Raw genomic sequence first — 21,954 nt, 5'->3', positions numbered from 1 at the left:
AAAATGTCGTTACATCCACCTGTTGTAATGATCGATATACAAGATGTCGTACGGGATAAAAAATCTTTTCCTATCTATATGTATATGCTATTTACCTATTACCACAATGTACAGCCTTTAAAAGTTTCCAGATGTAAATAAAAGTTCTGAAAACCCTAGCGGGAAACTATAATTTGTAAAACTGCATATAACTCCTTGTGATCAGACCTATCTCACGGTTACGCAAGAAGTACAACTCGCAAGATTGGCGATTTGTAGCAGTCTAAAGTTTAAAAGCATTTAGATAAATTTTGATGCGGAAAATGCAAAAATTTACGACAGAAAACAAATCGCCTTTTCAATGCGGTGTTTGCTTGGTATAGAGTTTATTCCTAAGTGTATTTTTTTTAATTCAACTTGAAAGTTGTGATAAATTTTAACGGTCACTGCCATTCGCTCGAGAAACTCACGAAGGAAATTGGACACGAGCGAACGGTTTAACACGGCTGAACGAAATTGAATGTTAACCATTTGTCAAGGTAAACAGCCTATTCTACGTTGGTTAAAAACAACACTTATGACAAGCCACTTGGTCGCTCAGCTTTTAGTAAACTTTATTGTCCTACAGATTTACTTTTGAGCTGTTAAACACTTCTATAAATTGCCGTTCCAGCTATCGGATAATTGGCTTGGTTAATTTCGCAGCCCATTGAAAATTGGCCTAACTTCTGTCAATAACAATCGAAAGTCAGTTTAAAATCTGGTGATTATCGACTTTCATCGACAAATTAAACTTTTCGATTGGCAATTATCGGGAAGTATCGAGTACTATCGGCTTATCGACTACGTTTTCGATTATCGATTTCGATCGACATGTTACACCCTGACAAAAGACAACATCACTTCGAATCAACTATCCACCCAGCCCTAGCTTCGCGAGGTTTTGCGAGTCACGTATTTCTAGTTTTTATACAGGCTAGACACACAGAGCTCTTTCTGGAAATCCGTGGCAAAAAGAACAGTGGGGCAAGCTAGCAGCTAGCGTATTTTAGAAACTAATATGTCCGTTGATAAGCGTTGTTGCATCAGTTCCAATCATTAAACCTTGACATTTTTCGCTTGGGATCTGGAAATGTTATAGACTTAAATACCAAGATATGCTTCTTGATAGACCCAAATAGATAAAAAAATTGATAAATAAATAAATAAGGGAATTAATGACGTGACACTTAAACCGGCCATTGAGTTAAACATGCTTGATTTCTGAAACGTTCAGTGAAAAGCATATGTAAACAGGCAGAGAGAAAAAATATATTATAAAAGCCTTTGTTGTTGTTCTTTCTTCATATCGTGTCTAAGATCGCGGCCATTTTGAATACGCGTGGTCGATTAAGGTGAGAATTGAGACCGAGTTTCAAGTGGAAGTAGAATGAAATCTTAACACAACGTAGCCAAATTTTTCAAGATGTCACAAAAAATCAGTATATAGGAAGACAAGATATTCAGTGATCCAAACGTTTGTGTGCTCATTTTTGACCTATCGCACATTATAATTACGCGTTATTGCAAGTAGTAATAATACGAGCTACTGCAATTGCAATAACACGCTGGCGTGTTTTGTAATAACTTCAATTGAAATGTTATGCTTGTCGCATTAGTAATAACACGCGCTATCATAATTGTGGTAACACGTTGCGTAATTAGTAATAGCCATTCTAACCGAACAGCTACTGAATGTCATTGATGACAACAAAAAAACTAACTATATAACAAAACAACCAACAAATTCACCCAATCAATCAATTTACTGAACTGATAACAAATGAATCATTTTTTTGTTTTAATCCCTGATTCCTGGAGAATACCGTTGGGACGACAAACACCAATATCTTTCGCATTATTGTTGCTATACAGTTAGCGCATCTGAAATGAAAGAAGGCAAAAGGAAAGAAACCTTTTTAAGTACATGCTCTTAGATTTTCCTTTTTTAACCCAGGGATTTTTTTAATTTCCTCTGGTCCAGCGCAGTATCCCACAACCGTAGTGTTATGTCAGCCTAAGGGCTATGTAGGCTTAATTTGTATGTGTGTGGGGGGGGGGAAGGGAGGTCGTTTTCCCAGTTTATTTATGTTTCGTGTCCAAATCCTTTTTATTCTAATGTACAGTGAAAATTAAGGACATCAACTTTTATTATTAAACCCAATGTAGCGCCCAAATATCAATGGTGATGATGCATTGAACATTCGGCGCCCTTAGTCAATAGATATCCTGCGATAAATACACGTAATTTCGTGTGTGGGGGGAGAAAAATGGCAAAATAAAGATCAGCTCCAGATTTTCTACAATAAAACTGTGCATTGCATCAATTTGTTGAATAACAAAACAAATTATCCTGCTCAATCTTGCGGAATATCCCCTGATTTTAGTAAACTTGGCCTACGGCCTCGTCGCTTAAGTATCAGGCGATATTCCGTGTGATTTGGCGGAATAATTGCTAATTGAACATACTGCTTTTATCGCTGACAGTCAAAAATCTAATCCTCTGCTTTGTACAAAAGCACAGCTGATTCCTCGTTGGATTCTATGAGTAAAAAGAAAATTAACGGTTCTTAATGGGCTTCGTCGATGAACTACATCATATTCATGAGCGTAACTGTCACTGACTATCCGTGACTCTTCTTTGGTTTCCAAAAGCACGACTTTTAAACTTTTTTGTTTCCATGCATATTGTTTTGGAAGTTATGATTTTATTTCCAAAACAAAACATCGTTGATAGATGTGGAGATTTACTATTGAATGGTGATGAAACAAACACTTAAAAATAGTATGGCCTTTCGTCTATAAATGAACAAAAACAAGAAATCTCGGAAATTCCTGTTAAGCCCGGGCTTAATGGCTTAAAGGCTGGCTTAGTTCCTTGTTGGTGGCATTAAAACGAAGTTGCATCTACAGGTTTTAGAAAGTCGAAGTGAATGATGTAGAGAGCCCAAGGAAACTTGACGAAACAGATTTGTGGCCAACTTTTAAAACATCATCGTTGAGCATTCAACCATCTGCGCTCCTGAAACGAATCGTGTTTTGTCCAAACTTATGATCATAAGTTAAACTTTCGCTTTGCATACAAAAGTTGGAAAGTGACTGGAAATTTTTACAATTTCCACAATGAGCAAAGCAGACTTAATACCAAAATATGCTTCTTGGTAGACCCTAATAAATGACGAAATAAACAAAAAATAGATAAATGAATAAATAAATAAAGGAATGAATGATTGACGCGACCTTTGAACCCATTGAATTAAAGCTTGATTTCTGAAGCGTCCAGTGAAAAGCATATGTATACAGGCAGAGAGAAAAAAATACTTTAAAAGCTTTTGTTGTTGTTCTTTCTTCATATCGTATCTAAGATCACGGCTATTTTGAATACGCGAGGTTGATTAAGGTGACGATTGAGACCGAAATTCAAGAGGAAGTAGAATGAGATCGTAACACAACGTAGCCCTTCGAGAATTGTCACAAAATCAGTTCATAAGAAGGCAGGATATTGGTCCAAACGTTTGTGGGCTCATTTGCGACCCATCACACATTGTAATTACGCGTTATCGCAAATTACAATAATGCGAGCTACTGCAATTGCAATAACATGCTGACGCGTTTTGTAATAACTTAAAAATTGAAATAATATACTTGTCGCATTCAGTAATAACACGAGCTATCATAACTGTGATAACACGTTGCGCAATTAGAAATAACCATTCTAACCGAAGAGCTACTGAATATCATTGATGACAACAAACAAACCAACTAAAGAACCAAACAACCAACAATATCAACCAATTTACTGAACTGATAAGAAATGAATTTTTTTCCTTTTAGTCCCTTAGTTCTAGAGAATATCGTTCGGACAGCAAACACCATTGTTATATACCTAGACTTTCTCTCAACAAAACGAGCACTGTAATTGGTTGATTCTTGGTCACGTGCCCCTGATCAAATACAAATGTATCCTGACAGCGATACAATTCCGCAGTTGTTGCCCTCTCAGTTGTTTGTTTGTTTGTTTGTTTTGTTGTGATTGTTAAAGGAAAGGTCTAAATATATAACAAAGCACTTAATGTATGGTCCCTCGAAAAACTAGGTAGTTTTGTTTCCCTTCGAGTCCTGATGTTTCCCTCGACTTCGTCTCGGGACTCTCGGGAAAACAAAACTGACTGTTTCCCTCGGGAGCATACATTAAGTGTATAATATCGTTTCGCATTATTGTTGCTTTACAGTTAGCGCATCTTTAAATGAAAGACGGCTAAAGAAAAGAAATCTTTTGAAATGCATGCTCTAAGATTTCCTGTTTTAATCAACTTGCTGTAAATTTGGTCTTGACCCAGGAAAATTTATAATCAGTTCCTCAACTCCATATCCCAGAACCAACCCGCATTGTTATGTCAACCTAGTGCTAGGGCTGTGTAGGGGTTCTCAGTTTATTTATGTTTCGTGTTCAAATATTTTTTATTTTAATGCATGGTAAAAATTGAGTACACCAACTTTTAGTATTAAACCTAATGTAGCGCCCAACTTATTGTCATGATGCACTGAACACTCGTCGCCCTTAGCCAACAGATATCCTGCCATAAACACACGTAATGTCGTGTGTGGGGGGAGAAAAATGGCAAAATAAAGATCAGCTCCAGATTTTCTGCAATAAACCTGTGCATTGTATCAATTTGTTGAATAATAAAACAATTATCTTGCTCAATCTTGCGGAATATCCCCTGGTTTTAGCCAACTCGGCCTACGGCCTCGTCGCTTATGTATCAGGCGATATTCCGTGTTATTTGGCAGAATAATTGCTAATTGAACATACTGCTTTTATCGCTGACAGTCACAAATGTAATCCTTTGCTTTGTACATTAAAGCACAGCTGATTCCTCGTTGGATTCTGTGAATTAACGGGGTTCTTAATGGGCTTTGTTGATGAAGAAATTATATTCATGAGCGTAACTGTCACTTACTATCGGTGACTCGTCTTTGCTTTCCAAGATCGCGACCTTTGAGCTTTTTTGTTTCCATACATATTGTTTTGAAGATTATTATTTTATTTCCAAAACTAAAAATCGTTGATAAATGTTGAGATTTACTTCTGAATGGTGATCAAACAAGCACTTAAAAAAGTACGGCCATTCGGCTATAAAAGAACAACCCCAAGAAATCTCGGAAATTCCTGTTAAGCCCGGGCTTAATGGCTTAAAGGCTGGCTATGCCACTTTAAGAAACTAGTTCCTTGTTGGTGGCATTAAAACGAAGTTGCATCTACAGGTTTAACAAAGTCGAAGAGAATGATGTCGAGAGCCCACGGAAACTTGACGAATCAGATGTTTGGACAACTTTTGAAACATCATCGTTGACCATTCAACCATCTGCGCTCCTGGAACGAATGGTGTTTTGTCCAAACCCATGAACGTAAGTTAAACTTTCGCTTTACATATAAAACTTGGAAGGTGACTGGAAATTTTTACAATTTCTACAATGAGCGAAGCAGAAGACTCGTCTTCCACGCATTACATTGTTAATATCACTTTCAACGTTTTCTTTTGTTGTACCGCTATCATACTGAACAGTATCACAATCCACGCCATAAGGAAAACTTCATCGTTACCAAAGCCTTTGAAAACTTTGCTCTTGAGGCTGGCTGTTTCTGATCTTAGTGTTGGATTACTGGCTCACCCTTTATACATCGCAGTTCTTGCTATGGGTTTGGAACAAACTAATCCAAGTAATACAACTTACAAATATACGTTCATTGCAACTTTCATTGTCGCTACATTGTCGGCCTATGCTTCGTTTTTTGGAGTGTTGGCTCTTGCTATTGACAGATTCCTAGCCATTTATCTTCATCTCAGATATCAGGAGTTTGTGACTCACAAGCGTGTTGTTGCTGTGTGGATCTTAATAATGGTCCTTAGCTTATTTCTCTCGTCTCTTCCTTTGAGGATACCGTTATACGACTGGCTAAAAATTTATACCTCTATTGAAATTGCCTGTCTGGTATTCAACACAATATTTTACTTCAAGATCTATTCAACTGTGAGACGACACAGAAATCAAATTCAATCCCTACAAGTGCAGCAAGACGAAGGTCAGAATCGGGAAATGATGGCGAACTTTGCGAGTCTTGCAAAATTAGCGGTTGGTACTTTTTACGTTTATTTGGTGTTTCTGGTTTGTTATTTACCACACATCTGCTTTAAGATTGCAGTGATTTTCTCTGGACCTAGCACAACTACAAGGCTTAATTTTCAATACTCTTGGACGATGATATTTCTAAATTCATCGCTAAACCCTTTAATTTACTGCTGGAGGATGAGACATATTCGACACGCTGTCATCACCATAATGCAAAACATCTTTCGTTGCTGAATTAATTCATTTCACTGTGTTGAAATTTTTCATTTAGTTTCATTTCGTTCAAATAAATTACAGTATTAATTTTCCTAGAGGAAAGATGAAACCTTTTGAAAATGGTAACGCCAGAGTAATTGGGCTAAACCGAACGCGTGTTTCAGACTTTCTTTCTTATTTGGGCACTAATATACTGTCTAAATTTGTACTTTCCAAAGCTAGGGTGACTGTCCCTTTATTTCTCCCCAAAATCGTTGCAGTTGTTCATTACAATTTTTTATGGTGATAAAGGCTTTCTTGAGTCGGGGTTTGTATGAATATTTTAATTCGGCGAAATAATTGATGATGGTAGTTTCCTTGTTTGTTACACATGTATCTTACCACAGTTCTTAAGAGTTAAACTTAGCAGATGATCTAATGGAAGCGGCTCAGGTACAGTGACATCTAAACCAGCGCCCTGGAAAAAAAACCAGTCAAATAATAGTTTAGAATATTATTTTGTCAATTTTCGAGATCGAACGTTGTCCAAAAAGGTAGAGAACTTTGTCAGCTAAATTTTCGTGCATATAAACATCGCAATGTATCGATTTGCGATCAGACTGCCTTGATTAATGCAGTTTCTCAGCATTTTGTCACAGTGGTTAATTTTCCCATTCCGAGACCCCATTCGATGGCTCTTAAATAGCTCGGGTGCGCGTCTGCTTCTGAGTAATGAAAAAAGAGGATTTCCCGGGATGTTTTAGTCGTGTCAGAAGGAAGGCAAGGGTGTAAATATGTCTTATATATATTAAGTGACACCGCCAGGGCTCCGGTACGGACGGAGAATATCGTCACACAATAGAACGTTGTAAATAAGTAAATTGTGGTAACTTGCGTAATTGAAGTGCTCCCTTATCAAGCTCATAAATCTTTTTTTTTTTTATTATTATTAATGCGTTGACTTCTAAGTAATTCTGGAAGATTTTCCCCGATTATTTTAATACGCTTTAAAAAACGTGTTAGAAAGAGAGCGCATGTGAAAATGTTGTACAAGGGTTCTCGTAGGGATGGAGAAATCACCATGAACTTTCAAAGAAAAAAAAATGTTGTACACCAAGAATTACAAGATAATCAATAAAGCAACTCAGCGGTTAATAATTTTCTTTACTGATAAAATAAACCGTGGCTGGTTTTAAAAAGTAAACATTCTGTCATCTTTCATTAAATAATTATCAATTATTCCGCTCACGCTTGTTGGATATGAGATGATAGACAGCCAACGATGCGCGTAGCGCCGAGTTGGCTATAATCATCTCATATCCAGCAAGCGTGAGTGGAATATTTGTTTTATTAAAAACAATCAAGAAATATTGCTAGATTTTGCTGTTTTCGCTTTGCAAGAACGATTAGACGACAATTTAATGGTCTCTATTTCTCGGGCATGGTTTAATGGCTCATATACCATGGCCGCTAAGCCAATCAAATCCCTGGAATTGTATAATACGATGATCCAGTTTTTATTAATATCGTTTACCGCATACAGCTGTTTCAATATAAAGTTGTCGGATCAAAGTTTCAAGCTTACAGACAAGACAGAAAAGTAATACGGGTAGTTCTTAATATATTTTTGGAAGTGCGACAATTATGATGAAAGAAAACACTGTAAACGTTTGTTTGCATGTTTTAAAATCTAAAAATAAAAACTCGCAGTATACACATCGTTGACAATTTCTGACAGTAGGGAACTTAAGCAACGACAATGGCGACATCAACGAAAACGTCACTTGAGAATATAACTTCATTTCATTGTGCTACTTTTCGATTATTCCGACCCTTCCAACTTGTAAAAAAACTACAAACTACCGAGGGACGCAATAGCGAGTATCAGTTTGGCACTATTAATTTTTAAAGGTTAAGATTCGACAATTATTTGTTGAAATCGGATAATTAAAGGTTGTTTTGACTCCTTTCATATGGATTGTTTCGGTCAAATAGTCTCTTCACGAAACTTTCCCAATCAGATTTCTTTGCAGAAAGATTTATTGGGAGATTTGCATTATGCAAATTTCCCACCAGAATTTGGCGAATGTCTTCTTTCCCGATGGCGTGCAATTTTTTTTTCAAAACCTTTTCTACCACGTTATTAAACAAGAAAGCGAAACAGGCAAATGCAATATGAGAAAAAATGACCATTTGAAGATAGCCTGGGTCAATGTTTTCACCGAGTCGCCACAACAACTTTTTCTCAACAGTTGCGAATTATGCAAATTTGTTAACGAAGCCTCGCTAACTTTGGTTTTCGTCAGCGCGTGCATTGATTGCCCAGATTTTTTATTTCATATTATCAAAGACGAAGACCTAAACTTTATCACAATGTTCCTCTCGAGTCGATACCTGACATACCAAGATGCATTTTAAACCTTCAATCTTACTCAATTTTCACCTCATCGCGAAGTCCTCAAAATATTAATTTTTCAAAGAGCCATAAACCCTCCAAAGTTCTACAAAAGTTTACATAGGTCCCATTGATAGAAAGAAGGTGAGTTATGCTCTTATTCAAAACCAACCTCGTTTTGTAACGTTGCGTACTGTTTCAACACAAGCATATTAAACTTGGCTAATTTTGAGTAAGATTTTTCCATAATTAATGAGGCAAAACCCGTAATTTCGTTTTCTCCAAAATTCTCGAAAACTATAAATTTCCAGAACATTCAAATAATATTTTCGAAGATAGTTCCCCAAAAGTAAACTTCAGGCAAATTATCTGGAATTTCGATTTTTCAAGCTTGGCCAGCGATTCTCGAAAGTTACAGTCAGGCACTCTTAAGGCATAAAAGAAATTGTTCAATGGCATTAAGACCAGACCTGGGACAAAAATTTCAAATAATCAAACCAAAGAAATTCCACAGAGGATGAAATTAGGACCAGCACTCTGATTGCAACAAAGGGAAAACCAATGAAAACTGCTTCAGAGCTGCTCAAATTCTGGAAGATCGCAGTGCATCTTGTTTAAACCTTCATTACTAAGATTTAGCTTAAGATCTCAAATTTACAAATTTAACATTCGCAGTATCTCACAATAATGTACAGTGGCTCTTAACATTTGATATAAAACAGCACTAAATGCAATACTGTAATGTGTATTGAAAATTTCAAGGATGGTTATAGTTTTAGTAAGTAACAATCCTTGAAATGTACAAGGGGTAAGCTTAATATGTGTAAATAATTTGTTGAATTTGTCAGAAAAATACCCCCTTTTTTGACAGTGCAACGAAGGAATGATGACAGTTCATACCTTATATCGCAGCTGATGGACAGCAAATCCTAAAAAACACTGGTACTGTAAAGAGTGATTAAGCCTTATTAACTTGAGAATAAAAGTAATAAGTTTATATTCCAGTTATTCAATCCTAATTTCTGTTTTAAAATCACTAGTACATTAAGGTAAATTCATTTATGAAGTAAGGAACCATCATAGCAAAGAAAAATTTTTATAACAAGGCAAATCAAATATCGATCAGAGAACATGATCAAAATTCATCTTCTTTTACGAAGGCTATCGAAGTCCAATAATTACTGGCGTGGACAAAACGTGGGTAGCCCATATGCATGGTGTAGGCCATGGACTACCCCATGGCCTACCCCATGGCCTACCCTAGCTATGGACTACCGGTGGTAATGATCAGGATGTTAAAAACACCCCCCCAAAAATATTAAGAGTCGAACACACCATGGCCTACCCCACGTTTTGTCCAGAGCCAATAATTACCATACGAAAACCTTCCAGGGGAAAAGAGAAAATCCAATTACTGAGAAATTTAGAATGATTGCTGAAAAATCAGCATCTAAATATGCTTTTTTCTCTACGCTAAAAAAGGCCCTTAATATAAATATGTATTTTGATGAAACTCTTAGCGGTCGCCCGTGATACCTTCCAGACTTCACGATCGAAGATGAAGGACGATAATTTACATTCACGTGAAGACGAAAAGGAAACAAAACCTACCTCTGGTTGCAAGGCCAGTAACCCAACATTCCCCATGAAAAGCTGAAAAATTGAATCGTAACGTCTCGCTGCAATGCAAGTTACACGTAAAACGTGATGACAGCGACTACGAAGGAGTCTGCCATGTTGGATTGCGATTCTGTATTCTGCACGTAAGTCCGTGAGCGTCGTCAGCGGTGGGGTGTATTTTGAGTCGACTGGTCAAGCCTTCATACGCTTGGGCACGTATAAAAATCAAAATGGCGACCATGTTTGTTCGTTTATATACGAGTAAATTTTCAAAACTCCCATATACCGTTTTCAGAAAGAAAACAAACCTTCTAAGGAGTACTCGACAGTTTGAACAGTGGACATTCCAGAGCTCACGGCGAAGAAATTAGGCGTCGACGACATCACCGCCAAAATCCAAAAAAGTTCTAAGGCGCTTCACAAAAGTGAGGAAAATTCATTACACTAACAAGGGGGTTGAAGATTTGTGAAAAAATTGTCTAAATGTGTGAAAATTCGTTTAAAAAGAATCGTTGCTAACTTATCTTTAAAAATATCAACTGAAGTACAGTTGTGTTAATATTTCAATCGGTAAAGAGCTCTATAATTTAGGGGCACAAACAGTAAACGTTGTCTTCTAACTCTTCAAACTAAAGAAAGGAGCAACTAATAGTTCTGAAGAAGATCTAACTTTACGTGCAGGGGTGTAAATTGCCGGTGAACGAACGAACGAACGAACGAACGAGTGAATGAGTGCGTGAGTGAGTGAGTGAGTGAGTGAGTGAGTGCGTGCGTGCGTGCGTGAGTGAGTGAGTGAGTGAGTGAGTGAGTGAGTGAGTGAGTGAGTGAGTGAGTGAGTGAATGAATGACTTTCTACCTATCCCAAATTGTGATGACCCGTTATCGCGATTAGTAATAAAACGAGCTATTGTGATTGTAATAACAGGCTGACGCGTTTCGTAACAACTTGCATATCGCAAATTAAAATAATACGTTCTCGCAATTCTGACTAATTAGTAATAACACTAGCTGTCGTAATTGTGATAACACTTTGCGCAATTAGAAATAACCATTCTAACCGAAGAGACACTGAACATGATTGGTGACAACAAACCAACCAACTTTCCAGTAAACTATTATCGAACTAAACAACCAAAAAGGGAACAAATCAGCCAGTTTACTGAAAAAATTCAAAAGGGAAAGGTTTTTAATCCCATAATTCTCTCTAGAGAAATATTGTTCAGACGACAGTATCGTTTCGCATTGTTGATGATACATTTAGCGCATGTTTAAATCAAAGACGGGAAAAGGAAAGAAAGCTGTTTAAATACATGTTCTCAGAGTTTCCTGTTTTAATCGACTTCCTGTAAACATGGTCTTGATCCAGAAAATTTTAATATACTGAAGTCCAGCTCAATATCCTAGAATCAACCCGTAATGTTATGTCAGTCTAGTGCTAGAACTCGGCTCGGGGATTATTATTATTATTACTATTATTATTATTATTATTATTATTATTATTATTATTATTATTATTATTATTATTATTATTATTATTTTATGTTTTATGTTTTAATATATATATTTTTTGTTTGATGTATACAGCTACAGCGAAAATTAAGTCTATCAGCTTTTATTATTCAACACATTGTAACAATACCCAAATTAATTATGGCGATGGTGTGCTGAATTAGTACTCGCCGTCAGTAGGGAAGAGATATTATGCGAGATACACAATTTCGTGTTTGGGGAAGAAAAATGGCAAAATTAAATAAAGACCGTCGTCAGAATTCTGTAATAAAACTGTGCTTTGTTGTCAATGTGTTAAATAATATATAAAACAATTATCCTACTTAATCTCAAGGAATATCTCCCGATTTTAGTCAATTCGGCCTATGGCCTTGTCGGCTAAGTTAATATCAGGCGATATTTCGTGCAATTTCGTAGGATAATAATTGTTAATTGTACGTAAGAACAGATGGTCATGCTACTTTTATTGCTGAAAATCAAAAATCTCGTCCTTTGCTTTGTATAAAAGTGTAGCCAATTCGTAGACGGATTAACGCCGGTTTATCAACGGCCTTCTTTGATCAAGTCATATTCACGACACGACTGTATCTCACTCGACTATGCTTTCTTTAGAGCAAAACCTTTGAGCACTTTTTTTCATACATGCATGCTGTTTTGAAAGTTATGGTTTAAATTATTTGCCACAATAAAAAAAAGTTAAAAAAGGTTGGGATTTATTGTTGAATGACGAGAAAATAAACAGTAACAAAATACCGCCTTTCGGGTACTGAAAATAAAAAAAAATGGAAATTACTTTTTAGCCCGGGCTTAATGGCTTAAAAGCTGGCAACGCCGCTGCAAAGGACTAGTTCCTTGCTGCGCTGCATTGAAGCGAAGTAGCAGCTACCGACTTGACGAAGTTGAAGCAAACGAAGGTAGAGAACCCAAGGACATTTGACGAATCTCATGTTAAGCCAACTAGAATTTTTGAAACATCACCGTTGATCATCCATCTGCGCTCCTGGAACGAATCGTGTTTTGTCCAAAGTCACAGACGTAAGCGAAACTTTCGCTTTCCATATAGAACTTGAAAAGTGACTGGACTTCTGGTTTGTTTTTTTTTTTTATCGTCACTTTTCTGTTAGAACCCCGGCTATACAATGAGCGAAGCAGAGGATTACTCTTCCACGTCAGTGTTAATATCATTTTTAACGCTTTCTTTTGTTTTACTGCCATCATGTTGAACAGTATCACAATCCACGCCATAAGAAAAACTTCGTCGTTACCAAAGCCTTTGAAATCGTTGCTGCTGAGTCTGGCTGTTTCTGATCTTAGTGTTGGATTACTGGTTCACCCTTTAAACATTGCACTTTATTACACGCGTTTGGAACAATACCCTGAAAATAATACATTTTTCAGAAACACGCGTATCGCATCTTCAATGATCGGGAATGTTTAAACCTGGGCTTCGTACTTTGGTGTGTTGGCGCTGACTATTGACAGATTCTTGGCCATTCATCTTCATCTCAGATATCAGGACTTTGCCAATCACAAGCGATTTGTTGCTGTGGTGATCTCAATACTCAGGTGCTAAGTTCATTTATTTCGTCTTTTCCTTTATGGGTTCCGAGACACATCATGCTAAAAATTTATAGCTCTATTGCAATTGTTTGTCTCTTATCCAATACAATCCTTTACTGCAAGATTTATTCAATTGTTCGACGCCACAGAAATCAAATTCAATCCCTACAAGTGCAACAAGACGAAGGACAGAATCGGGAAATGATGGCCAAGGTTGCGAGGCGTGTGAAATTAGCGGTTGGTACATTTTACGTATATTTGGTGTTTTCGCTTTGTTATTTACCACAAACGAGCATTATGATTGCTTTTATTATCTCTGGACCTTACACCACAATCTGCCATTTTTCGCTTTTCATCTTTATGATGGTACTACTCAATTCATTGCTAAACACTTTGATTTACTGCTGGAAGATGAGACACATTAGACGCGCTGTCGTCAACATAATGCAAAATATCTTCTTTATTACAGTTAAGAGATATACACCAATTCATTTCTTTATGTGGTGAACTTTTGCATTTACCTTCATTTTGTTCAAAGAAAAAATTGAATTTTGCAAGCGAAAAGAAGAAAGCTTTTGAAAACGGTAACGCGAAGGTCACGGGGACTATACGTCTTCTAAATTTATTACTTTTTTAATTAGGTTGATGGTCCTCTTTTTAACTAGAATTGTACACGTTTATCAGAATTGTTTCTAATGAACGCTTTCCTGAGGTTTGTATGAAGATTTTCATTCTGGCAGTAGAGTGTTTATGCCAGAAAGAGGACTTGTAAGCGTGTAAATTATATGTTATACAGTCGACACCGTTAAAGTATCCTGTAGGGGGGGAAAATCGTAATTAATATTCAATAGTGATGAAAGATAATATCAGAGCGCTCTGTGAGCTAACTCGTAAATTGAACAGGAGAATGAAATTATATTTCGGATTATGTGTAACATAACGCACGACGAGAATCGAGTATCGAGGCTCAGTAATCGAGAATCGGGTAGAGGATCGAGTCTCACGAGGCCGAGAAAATACTGATGAGGTGGCCCCGGTTGTTCAAACAGAGGATAACTCTATCCAGCGGATAGGTCGCTTTCCGGCGGATAAAATGTATTGGTTGGAGTACATTTTACTCGCCGGATAGCGACTTATCCGCTGGATAGAGTTATCCGCTCTTTGAACAACCGGGGCTAGTCGCTTGACTGATTCCTAAAAACAATGATAAAAATCAAAGGAAGATAAAAAAAAATACGGTCACGGTCGAAAAATCGATTTGGCTCATGTTTTGTCTACAACTAGTTTAAGGTTCTAAAGACAGCGAAATGGCATTAGTTTCTCGAAATATTAATTCTAACAGGAATAATTGGTTGAGGCGGTCTGATCGAAATTTGCTCAGCAAGTCATTACTCGAATTTTTACACTTATTGTCAGTTTGTCATGAGAACAAAAATGTAACAAGGTAGACTTATTTTTTTTACAAAGATACAGACTGGGTCGTATTTAACCAAGAAATGAAAATAGTTTTATTTTGTCCTCATTCCTAAATGAATATCGAACAAATTGAGATTTAGCATTAATATCTAAAAATTTCTGATGTTTTTCCGTACATTAAGCTTAAATTTCATAGGCCTAATTCCTGAACTGTTACTACACCTATGACAACTTGTTTTGATTGAATAAATTAAAAGGCCTGATTATCTCAACTCTTGTCCTAGAAAAAGCTCTGAAAATCTGAAACATACTTTTCAGAAAAATTCTGTTAAATGTAGATATCAAAATAAATAGGATAAATTTAAAATTCCTTGAAGTCTAAATGTTGATTATGGAAAGAAAACTGAAATTTACAATTGACCTCAGTATTTTGATAATATATGTGAACCCCGATTTAGCCGTAAATTAGATGTTCAATTTTTTCGGTATAATATACTAAAACGCTAATTTCATCGTTAATTACATCCATTTCGAAATCACTGGTGATCCTTGGAATCTGATTGGTCCAAAATGGTGCAATTTATTCCCAAATTGCACCATTTTTTGCTCTAAATCGCATCCTTTCTTTAGCCCATCAAAATGGAATTGAATTAACACAAATAGAATATTAATATTGACAATGATACTCTGTGATTTCAAAATGGATGTAATTAAGTGGTAATTGAACTGAGTGGAGTGCAATTTTGGACTGAAATCATACTTGTGATTTCAAATCAAACTCGCGCTGCGCGCTCGTTTGATTTTGAAATCACGCGTATGATTTCAGACCAAATTGCACTCCACTCAGTTCAATTACCAATATAAATTACGGCTAAATTTCCTCCTTATTATACATGGTTTTCCGATTTAGCCGGTAATAAACAGCTAAATTAAAACTTTTCTGAAACTCCAATTTCGCCGTGAATTGAAAGATTAATGTATGTGTTCCATAATATACACGTGGACGATTTGCCATACTGAATTAATGTAACAGATTGTTTCCATGTGAAATACTGAAATCCCAATTTCGCCTTGAATTAGAGGCTAAATGTCTTCCATATCATATACATTGCCCCGATCTGCCATAAAGAAATGGATAAAGGTTTTTTTTTTTTTCATGTAATATACCGAAACCCCAATTTCGCCGTGAATTAGAGGTTAAATGTCTTCCATATTATATACGTGGGCCCGATCTGCCATAAATTAATGGATATTAAATTTTTCCATGTAATATACTGGAACCACGATTTCGCCGTGAATAAGTGGCTAAATGTGTTCCATATTACATACGTGATCCCCGATTTGCAATAAATTAATAGCTAAATTGTTTCCATGTAATATACTAAAACCCTAATTTCGCCGTGAAAAAAAACCCGAATAAATGTGTTTGATATTATATATGTAGACCCTAATTTGGCCGGAAATTTACGGACAAATTTGTTGCATATATAATATACGTGGACCCGAAAACATTAATGGCTAATTTTTTTTGGATATAAAATACTATATACTAACACAATATAACGGTTACAACTAATATCATTTAGCGGCTAAATTTGTAAATATACATGGTTGTCCGATTTAGCTGTAAATTAACAACTAAATTTTTTCCAATATTTTATACTGAAACCCCAATTTCGCCGTGAATTAAAGATGGACTGCTATTTATCGGTTAATAAACTGTTAATTTTTTAAACAATTTTTTTAAGTATTATAAAATTAAGTTAATGCAACAGCCATGAAAAGAAGATTAGAGAAGTTATTTGAACTTAAACAGATCTGTCACACAATATGCTAGCAAGACAAACACTCCCCTAGTTACGTTCAAAGATCAAATTCACCCTATGTGCTAGGCACGTTTTGCTCTTTTTAGGCCAATTCGATGCAGCTTTTTTCCGATGTCTCAGTCAAGACCATGCGAGTTCATCAGCCTGTCCTTGTTTGTCGTCCCAAATCACTGATCTTTTTTAAGTGCTGGTCACAACACCCGCCCACCCCCTTGTTTTTGTCAGCCTAATTCTTCTTGAATGTTTACAGATTCTGATTCTGTTCAAGTTTAATTTGAAAGCCTTATTTACTAACTCTTTATTTATTTATTTATTTTTATTCACCACGACATACATTCATAGAAAGTTACAGTGAATAATAGACTAAGATCTTACATAAGTTTACAGTGAATAATAATGTTAATAATTGATGTTAATCGTTAGTATTCAGATTATACACTGTGCTATCTTCTCCATGGACTTCCAGTCCTATGAACTGAAGTTTATACTCTATAGTTTGTATTTTATCTGTAATGTGTGAATCCTCTATGCAGAGGGACTTTGTAACCAGTCTTATAATGACCTAGTGATTGGACTTTTGCCGCATGTCTGCCCATAGAGACATTATTGTAATTGTTACAGTAAGTATTCATCCCTGTGCTGTTTTGTAATCGTGGAGCATGTCTGCCCATTGAACTTTTAGTTACAAATGCTACACTTAGTATTCAGCCCAGTGAGTGTTGTTTTGTAATCGTGGAGCATGTCTGCTCATTGAGATTTTGTTACAAATGTTACAGTCATTAGTCATAACCTATCGGTGTTTTGTCTCCAGACAGTGTGTCTGCCTACTGTAAAAATTCTTCTTCTTCTTCTTCTTCTTCTTCTTCTTCTTCCTCTTCTTCTTCTTCTTCTTTTCCTTCTTCTTCTTCTTCTTCTTCTTCTTCTTCTTCGTCTTCTTCTTCTACATTTCCCAAAATTTGATCCTGGCGCGTTTAACTGCCTTCGATTGAATGAGACTTCACCAAATTTTAAAGATTGTTTTCATTTCGCCGAAGTGCTTGACTTACGCTTTTTGGAGGTTTTCTATAGTCTTTGACTCTTTTATTCGCTGATTTTAAGTTTCGTTGGCTGTTCCTATATTCCAAAAGGAACGTTCCTCTAGTATGGACTGTTCCTCGTTTTTGTGTTCCTATTGACTATAAGAGGACCAGGTGTTTTACAAGGTAGGAACAAAATGTTCACTCTAGTGTAAAAGAGGAATATTTCGTTCCGAGTTCCCAATAGTAAATGGAACATATTGTTCTCAAATTGATTAATTAGGACTGCTTTGTTCCGAGTTCCTATCTGTGCATGGAACACATTGTTCCCAAATTGATAAATAAGGACTGTTTTGTTCCGAGTTCCTATCTGTAAATGGAACACATTGTTCTCAAACTGGTCATTTAACACTTTTTTGTTCCGAGTTCCTAACTGTAAATTGAACACATTGTTCCCAAATTGGTCATTAAGGACTGTTTTGTTCCGAGTTCCTTTCTATTGATGGAACACATTGTTCCCAAATTGGTCATTTAGGACTGTTTTGTTCCGAATTCCTATCTGTAAATGGAACACTTCGTTCCCAAATTGATCAATAAGGACTGTTTTGTTCCGAGTTCCCAACTGTAAATGGAACATATTGTTCTCAAATTGATAAATTGGGACTGTTCTGTTCCGAGTTCCTATCTGTGCATGGAACACATTGCTCCGAAATTGATAAATAAGGACTGTTTTGTTCCGAGTTCCTATCTGTTGATGGAACACATTGTTCCCAAATTGATAAATAAGGACTGTTTTGTTTCGAGTTCCTATCTGTTGATGGAACACATTGTTCCCAAATTGGTCATTTAGGACTGTTTTGTTCCGAGTTCCTTTTTGTTGATGGAACACATTGTTCCCAAATTGGTCATTTAGGACTGTTTTGTTCCGAGTTCCTCTCTGTGAATAGAACATATTGTTCCCAAATTGGTCGTTTGAGAACAGATTTTGGACCATTTTTCTACGCATTCCCATTTTGTTCCCAAATTAAGGTGGCCTTTGGGAATGAGGCAAACAATAAGGCGCGCTCAGACCTGCTTGGGCGAGTTTGGTGGCATGTCACTGTCATGAATTTTGCACAATAGTAATGAGGGCGGGCAAGTAAGGGCATGCTTTGGCAAATACAAACATATATGCAGTTCCTTTGCTCGTCATCGACTCCTCGGTTATGGTTCAGATTAAAAGGAGATCGTGTCGACTAGATGCGCTTAAAAGGCAAAATGAACAAGAAGTATAAAGTCGATTGGTCGGATATCGATGGAGCGTCGCCCAAACCGAAACGGCTTCACTTGGAATAGGATGAAACCGACAGCTTGTATCACTGCCCAATACAAGAGTGCGACCATGATGGATTTCAAAGTCAAAGAGGGTGCAGAAAACATGTTTATAACAAGCACAGTTGGTTCTTTTATTTTGATGAAAAGCCCAGTTCGCAAGAAATCACAGATTCGCGAAATGTTCCGATGGTGAAACCAATTCAAGATCAAACAACCGAGAGCACAAAGCATGCCGTAAAGTTACTTCCTTCGTTTTCATTATCGTGTGACATTGCCGAGTTGTTCACGAAATGGTTGACTGGAAGTGGTGGCGGTTACAAGAAGGATCGCGCAGCGCAACAAATAGTTACAAGATGCTTTAAGTTTCTAAGATTTTGTTGTGAAGACGAGGAAAAGTTGACTTTTGACGTGGTGGACTTTAGTTTATGTTCTCCAAATTTGTTGTTCAAGTTTATCGACTACTTACAAGACGAATGCAAGCTCGGCCATGGTGGGCGTTTGGGCTACATAGACTCTATTTCCGAAATGATCGACTTCAGAAAACTACACGGTGCATCAGAGGCAGTCTTTCAAAAGTTCTCTACAACAGAGTTGTACCTCAAAAGAGCGAGAAAGACAGTTGCAAAGATGATGCGATTGCAGTGGACACAAGATTTAGACATCGAAACACTGGAAGCAAGAGGCCACTGGGCAACAATCGAGGAGTTGCTGGAGGTCGTAAAATTCCATCTACCGCGCTACGAAAATACCGTGAAGATCTGCAAATCGAGTCCAGCTCAAGTTAACCCCTCGGACTTGACATTTGCCACGAAATTCGTAGCCATGTATCTGTTCATCAAAGTGAAGGGGTCACGTCCTATGACTTATCAATATTTGACGGTGGACATGATTGATACAGCGAAGGAAAAGGGTGGATTCATTGATCAGAAAACGTTCAAGACTGCCGGAAAGTATGGATTTGACTCTTTGATTCTTTCCGATGCAAACATGCAAGTGCTCAATGGCTACATCTCGTACGTTAGACCTTTGCTTAAACCCAAGTGTGATTTCGTTCTCGTCAACAGAAATGGAGGCCAACACGGTAAATTGGGCGAGATCATGAGCAAACTGGTGTTTGATGCAATTGGAAAGTACATCCATCCCACGCGTTATCGCCAAATTGTTGAAACGCAAAGCCTCAATCAGCTCACTAGCGAAGAGCAGAGGATTTTGTCGGAAGACCAAAAACACAGCTCTGCCGTTGCTAAAGTTCACTATCAAAAACAACGATCCCGAGAAGTTGCTTTAAAGGGTCACGAGTGCCTACAGAAACTTCAAGGCGCTAAGGGGTCAGATATGGACGAGGACGTTAACGCAAGACTCGGCGATTCAACTTCCAACGCCGGGCCTTCTGTTGAACCAGTGCAAAATGAAAACTCCTCCCCCAAAAAGGACGCCCTGCCTAAAAGAATCTTGCGCTCTCAGAGGAACATTCGTCATGTTTTGAAATTCACAACACAAGAGGACTATTTTCTAAAGGAAGGGATAACTAAGTACGGGTTTGGACAGTGGACTGCTATTCTTAGAGATCCTGAGTTCAAGTTTCAAGAGGGAAGAACTGCGGACTCTCTGAAGAAAAGGGCTGGAATGAAAATGCCGCTGGCTTGACACCAGAGGGACTTATACCCGCATAAAAACGCTTACATGCCATCAATGATATAGGTTGTTTGTTTGTTGTTGTTGTTTTTTTTTTTTTTGGCATATCTGCTACTTTGAAAGCTTAACGTGCTTTCTCGTAAAGTAAAGTCCAACAACAGTCATTGAAGCAAAATGCTTGCTTTTCATCAAACTGAACTGCCACAGAAATTTAACGATTTTGCTCTTCCTTGATTATGTTACCAGACGAAATCGAAAAGAATTAGACATAAAGCAGCGCAAAAGAGGCCTCGACAACCCAATAAACTTGATATTGCATACACTGTCTTGTAAAATCCATGTCAGTAGTCACAAAATTGCATGTTTACGTCAAATCCTTGAGAACCACGACCATTCATTTCTCCTGATTGCCTTTAGCGACTTAACACTTGTTCGAAATAGATCTGCTCTCTAAATGAAATTAATTCAGATGCCCAAACAATGCAATCAAAACTCTCATACAATCCAGGTAATGGCGCTGTTTCCTAACAATAATTCAAAGGAACGACCGACAGATATGCTGCATTTGGTGTCAGTATTTAGGACCGAACGTAATAATGAAGACCAGAAATGATTGTCATCGTCAAACTTCTTTACAAAAACCCTTTGTTCTGTGTTTTTCGCGGCTGCCTTTTGCCTTTTGAGACTGAAAGATGCTTGCAATCGTAATCAAAGTAATTCGAGATAGATACGTGCATGGTCGGCAGAAGATATTTACGTTAATAAGTTGTCTGCTTGTCTGGCAATGAACACGGCATCAAAGCGAACGAATCCAAAAACAAATTTCTGTGATGTACAAACTTTATAGATGTTTCCTGAAGGATTAACCTTTCCACAATATCCCTCAACATCTGATTAACACTATTTGTGCCGTGAATGAGTAACATAAGATTCATGTATATCGCCACAAAATCCGTAAAATCCGCCTTTTCCTTGTGTGGTGAAAAGTTTTTTGACTGAAATAAATTGTATTAAAGCTTGAGCTCTGGTGGGACGTAAGTCCAACTTGAGCGTCATATCTCCGGGAAATCCGTAAAATCCATCATTTCCGTGTGTTTTGAAAAGGTTGTTTGACTCCAACAAATTTTATTAAAACTTGAACTGTGGTGGCAAGTAAATTCAACCAATGCTTCATATCTCCGGGAAATCCGGAAAATCCACCTTTTCCATCTGGTGATAAAATAGCTGTTTGACTCACAAAATGTTGTTAAAGTAAAGCTCGAAGTCTGGTAGAACGTGAGTTAAACTTAACCTTCATGTCTCCGGAATGTCCGTA

At 37.1% G+C, this 21,954-nt stretch overlaps 2 protein-coding genes across 2 annotated transcripts; both read left to right on the top strand.

Annotated features, from left to right (window-relative positions):
• The first annotated feature begins 5,465 nt into the window (after positions 1-5,465).
• Positions 5,466-6,474, top strand: LOC146483328 (adenosine receptor A3-like). Its single transcript, XM_085106016.1, has one exon. It carries the CDS (start codon positions 5,497-5,499, stop codon positions 6,385-6,387), a length of 891 nt encoding a protein of 296 aa, XP_084962142.1. The 5' UTR covers positions 5,466-5,496; the 3' UTR covers positions 6,388-6,474.
• Positions 6,475-19,631: 13,157 nt separating this feature from the next.
• LOC146483327 (uncharacterized) lies at positions 19,632-20,901 on the top strand. The gene has a single exon (XM_085106014.1). It carries the CDS (start codon positions 19,632-19,634, stop codon positions 20,649-20,651), a length of 1,020 nt encoding a protein of 339 aa, XP_084962140.1. The 3' UTR covers positions 20,652-20,901.
• Positions 20,902-21,954: the final 1,053 nt, after the last annotated feature.

This window comes from Pavona decussata, unplaced genomic scaffold (genome assembly GCF_977016875.1).
Source record: "Pavona decussata unplaced genomic scaffold, jaPavDecu1.1 SCAFFOLD_39, whole genome shotgun sequence".
NCBI lineage: Eukaryota > Metazoa > Cnidaria > Anthozoa > Scleractinia > Agariciidae > Pavona > Pavona decussata.
This window is presented reverse-complemented; position numbering and strand designations above follow the sequence as displayed.

What these genes read in the sequence shown, in the direction of transcription:
- LOC146483328 (XM_085106016.1), top strand. Translation starts at nt 5,497, where the DNA reads ATGAGCGAAGCAGAAGACTCGTCTTCCACGCATTACATTGTTAATATC.
- LOC146483327 (XM_085106014.1), top strand. Translation starts at nt 19,632, where the DNA reads ATGATGCGATTGCAGTGGACACAAGATTTAGACATCGAAACACTGGAA.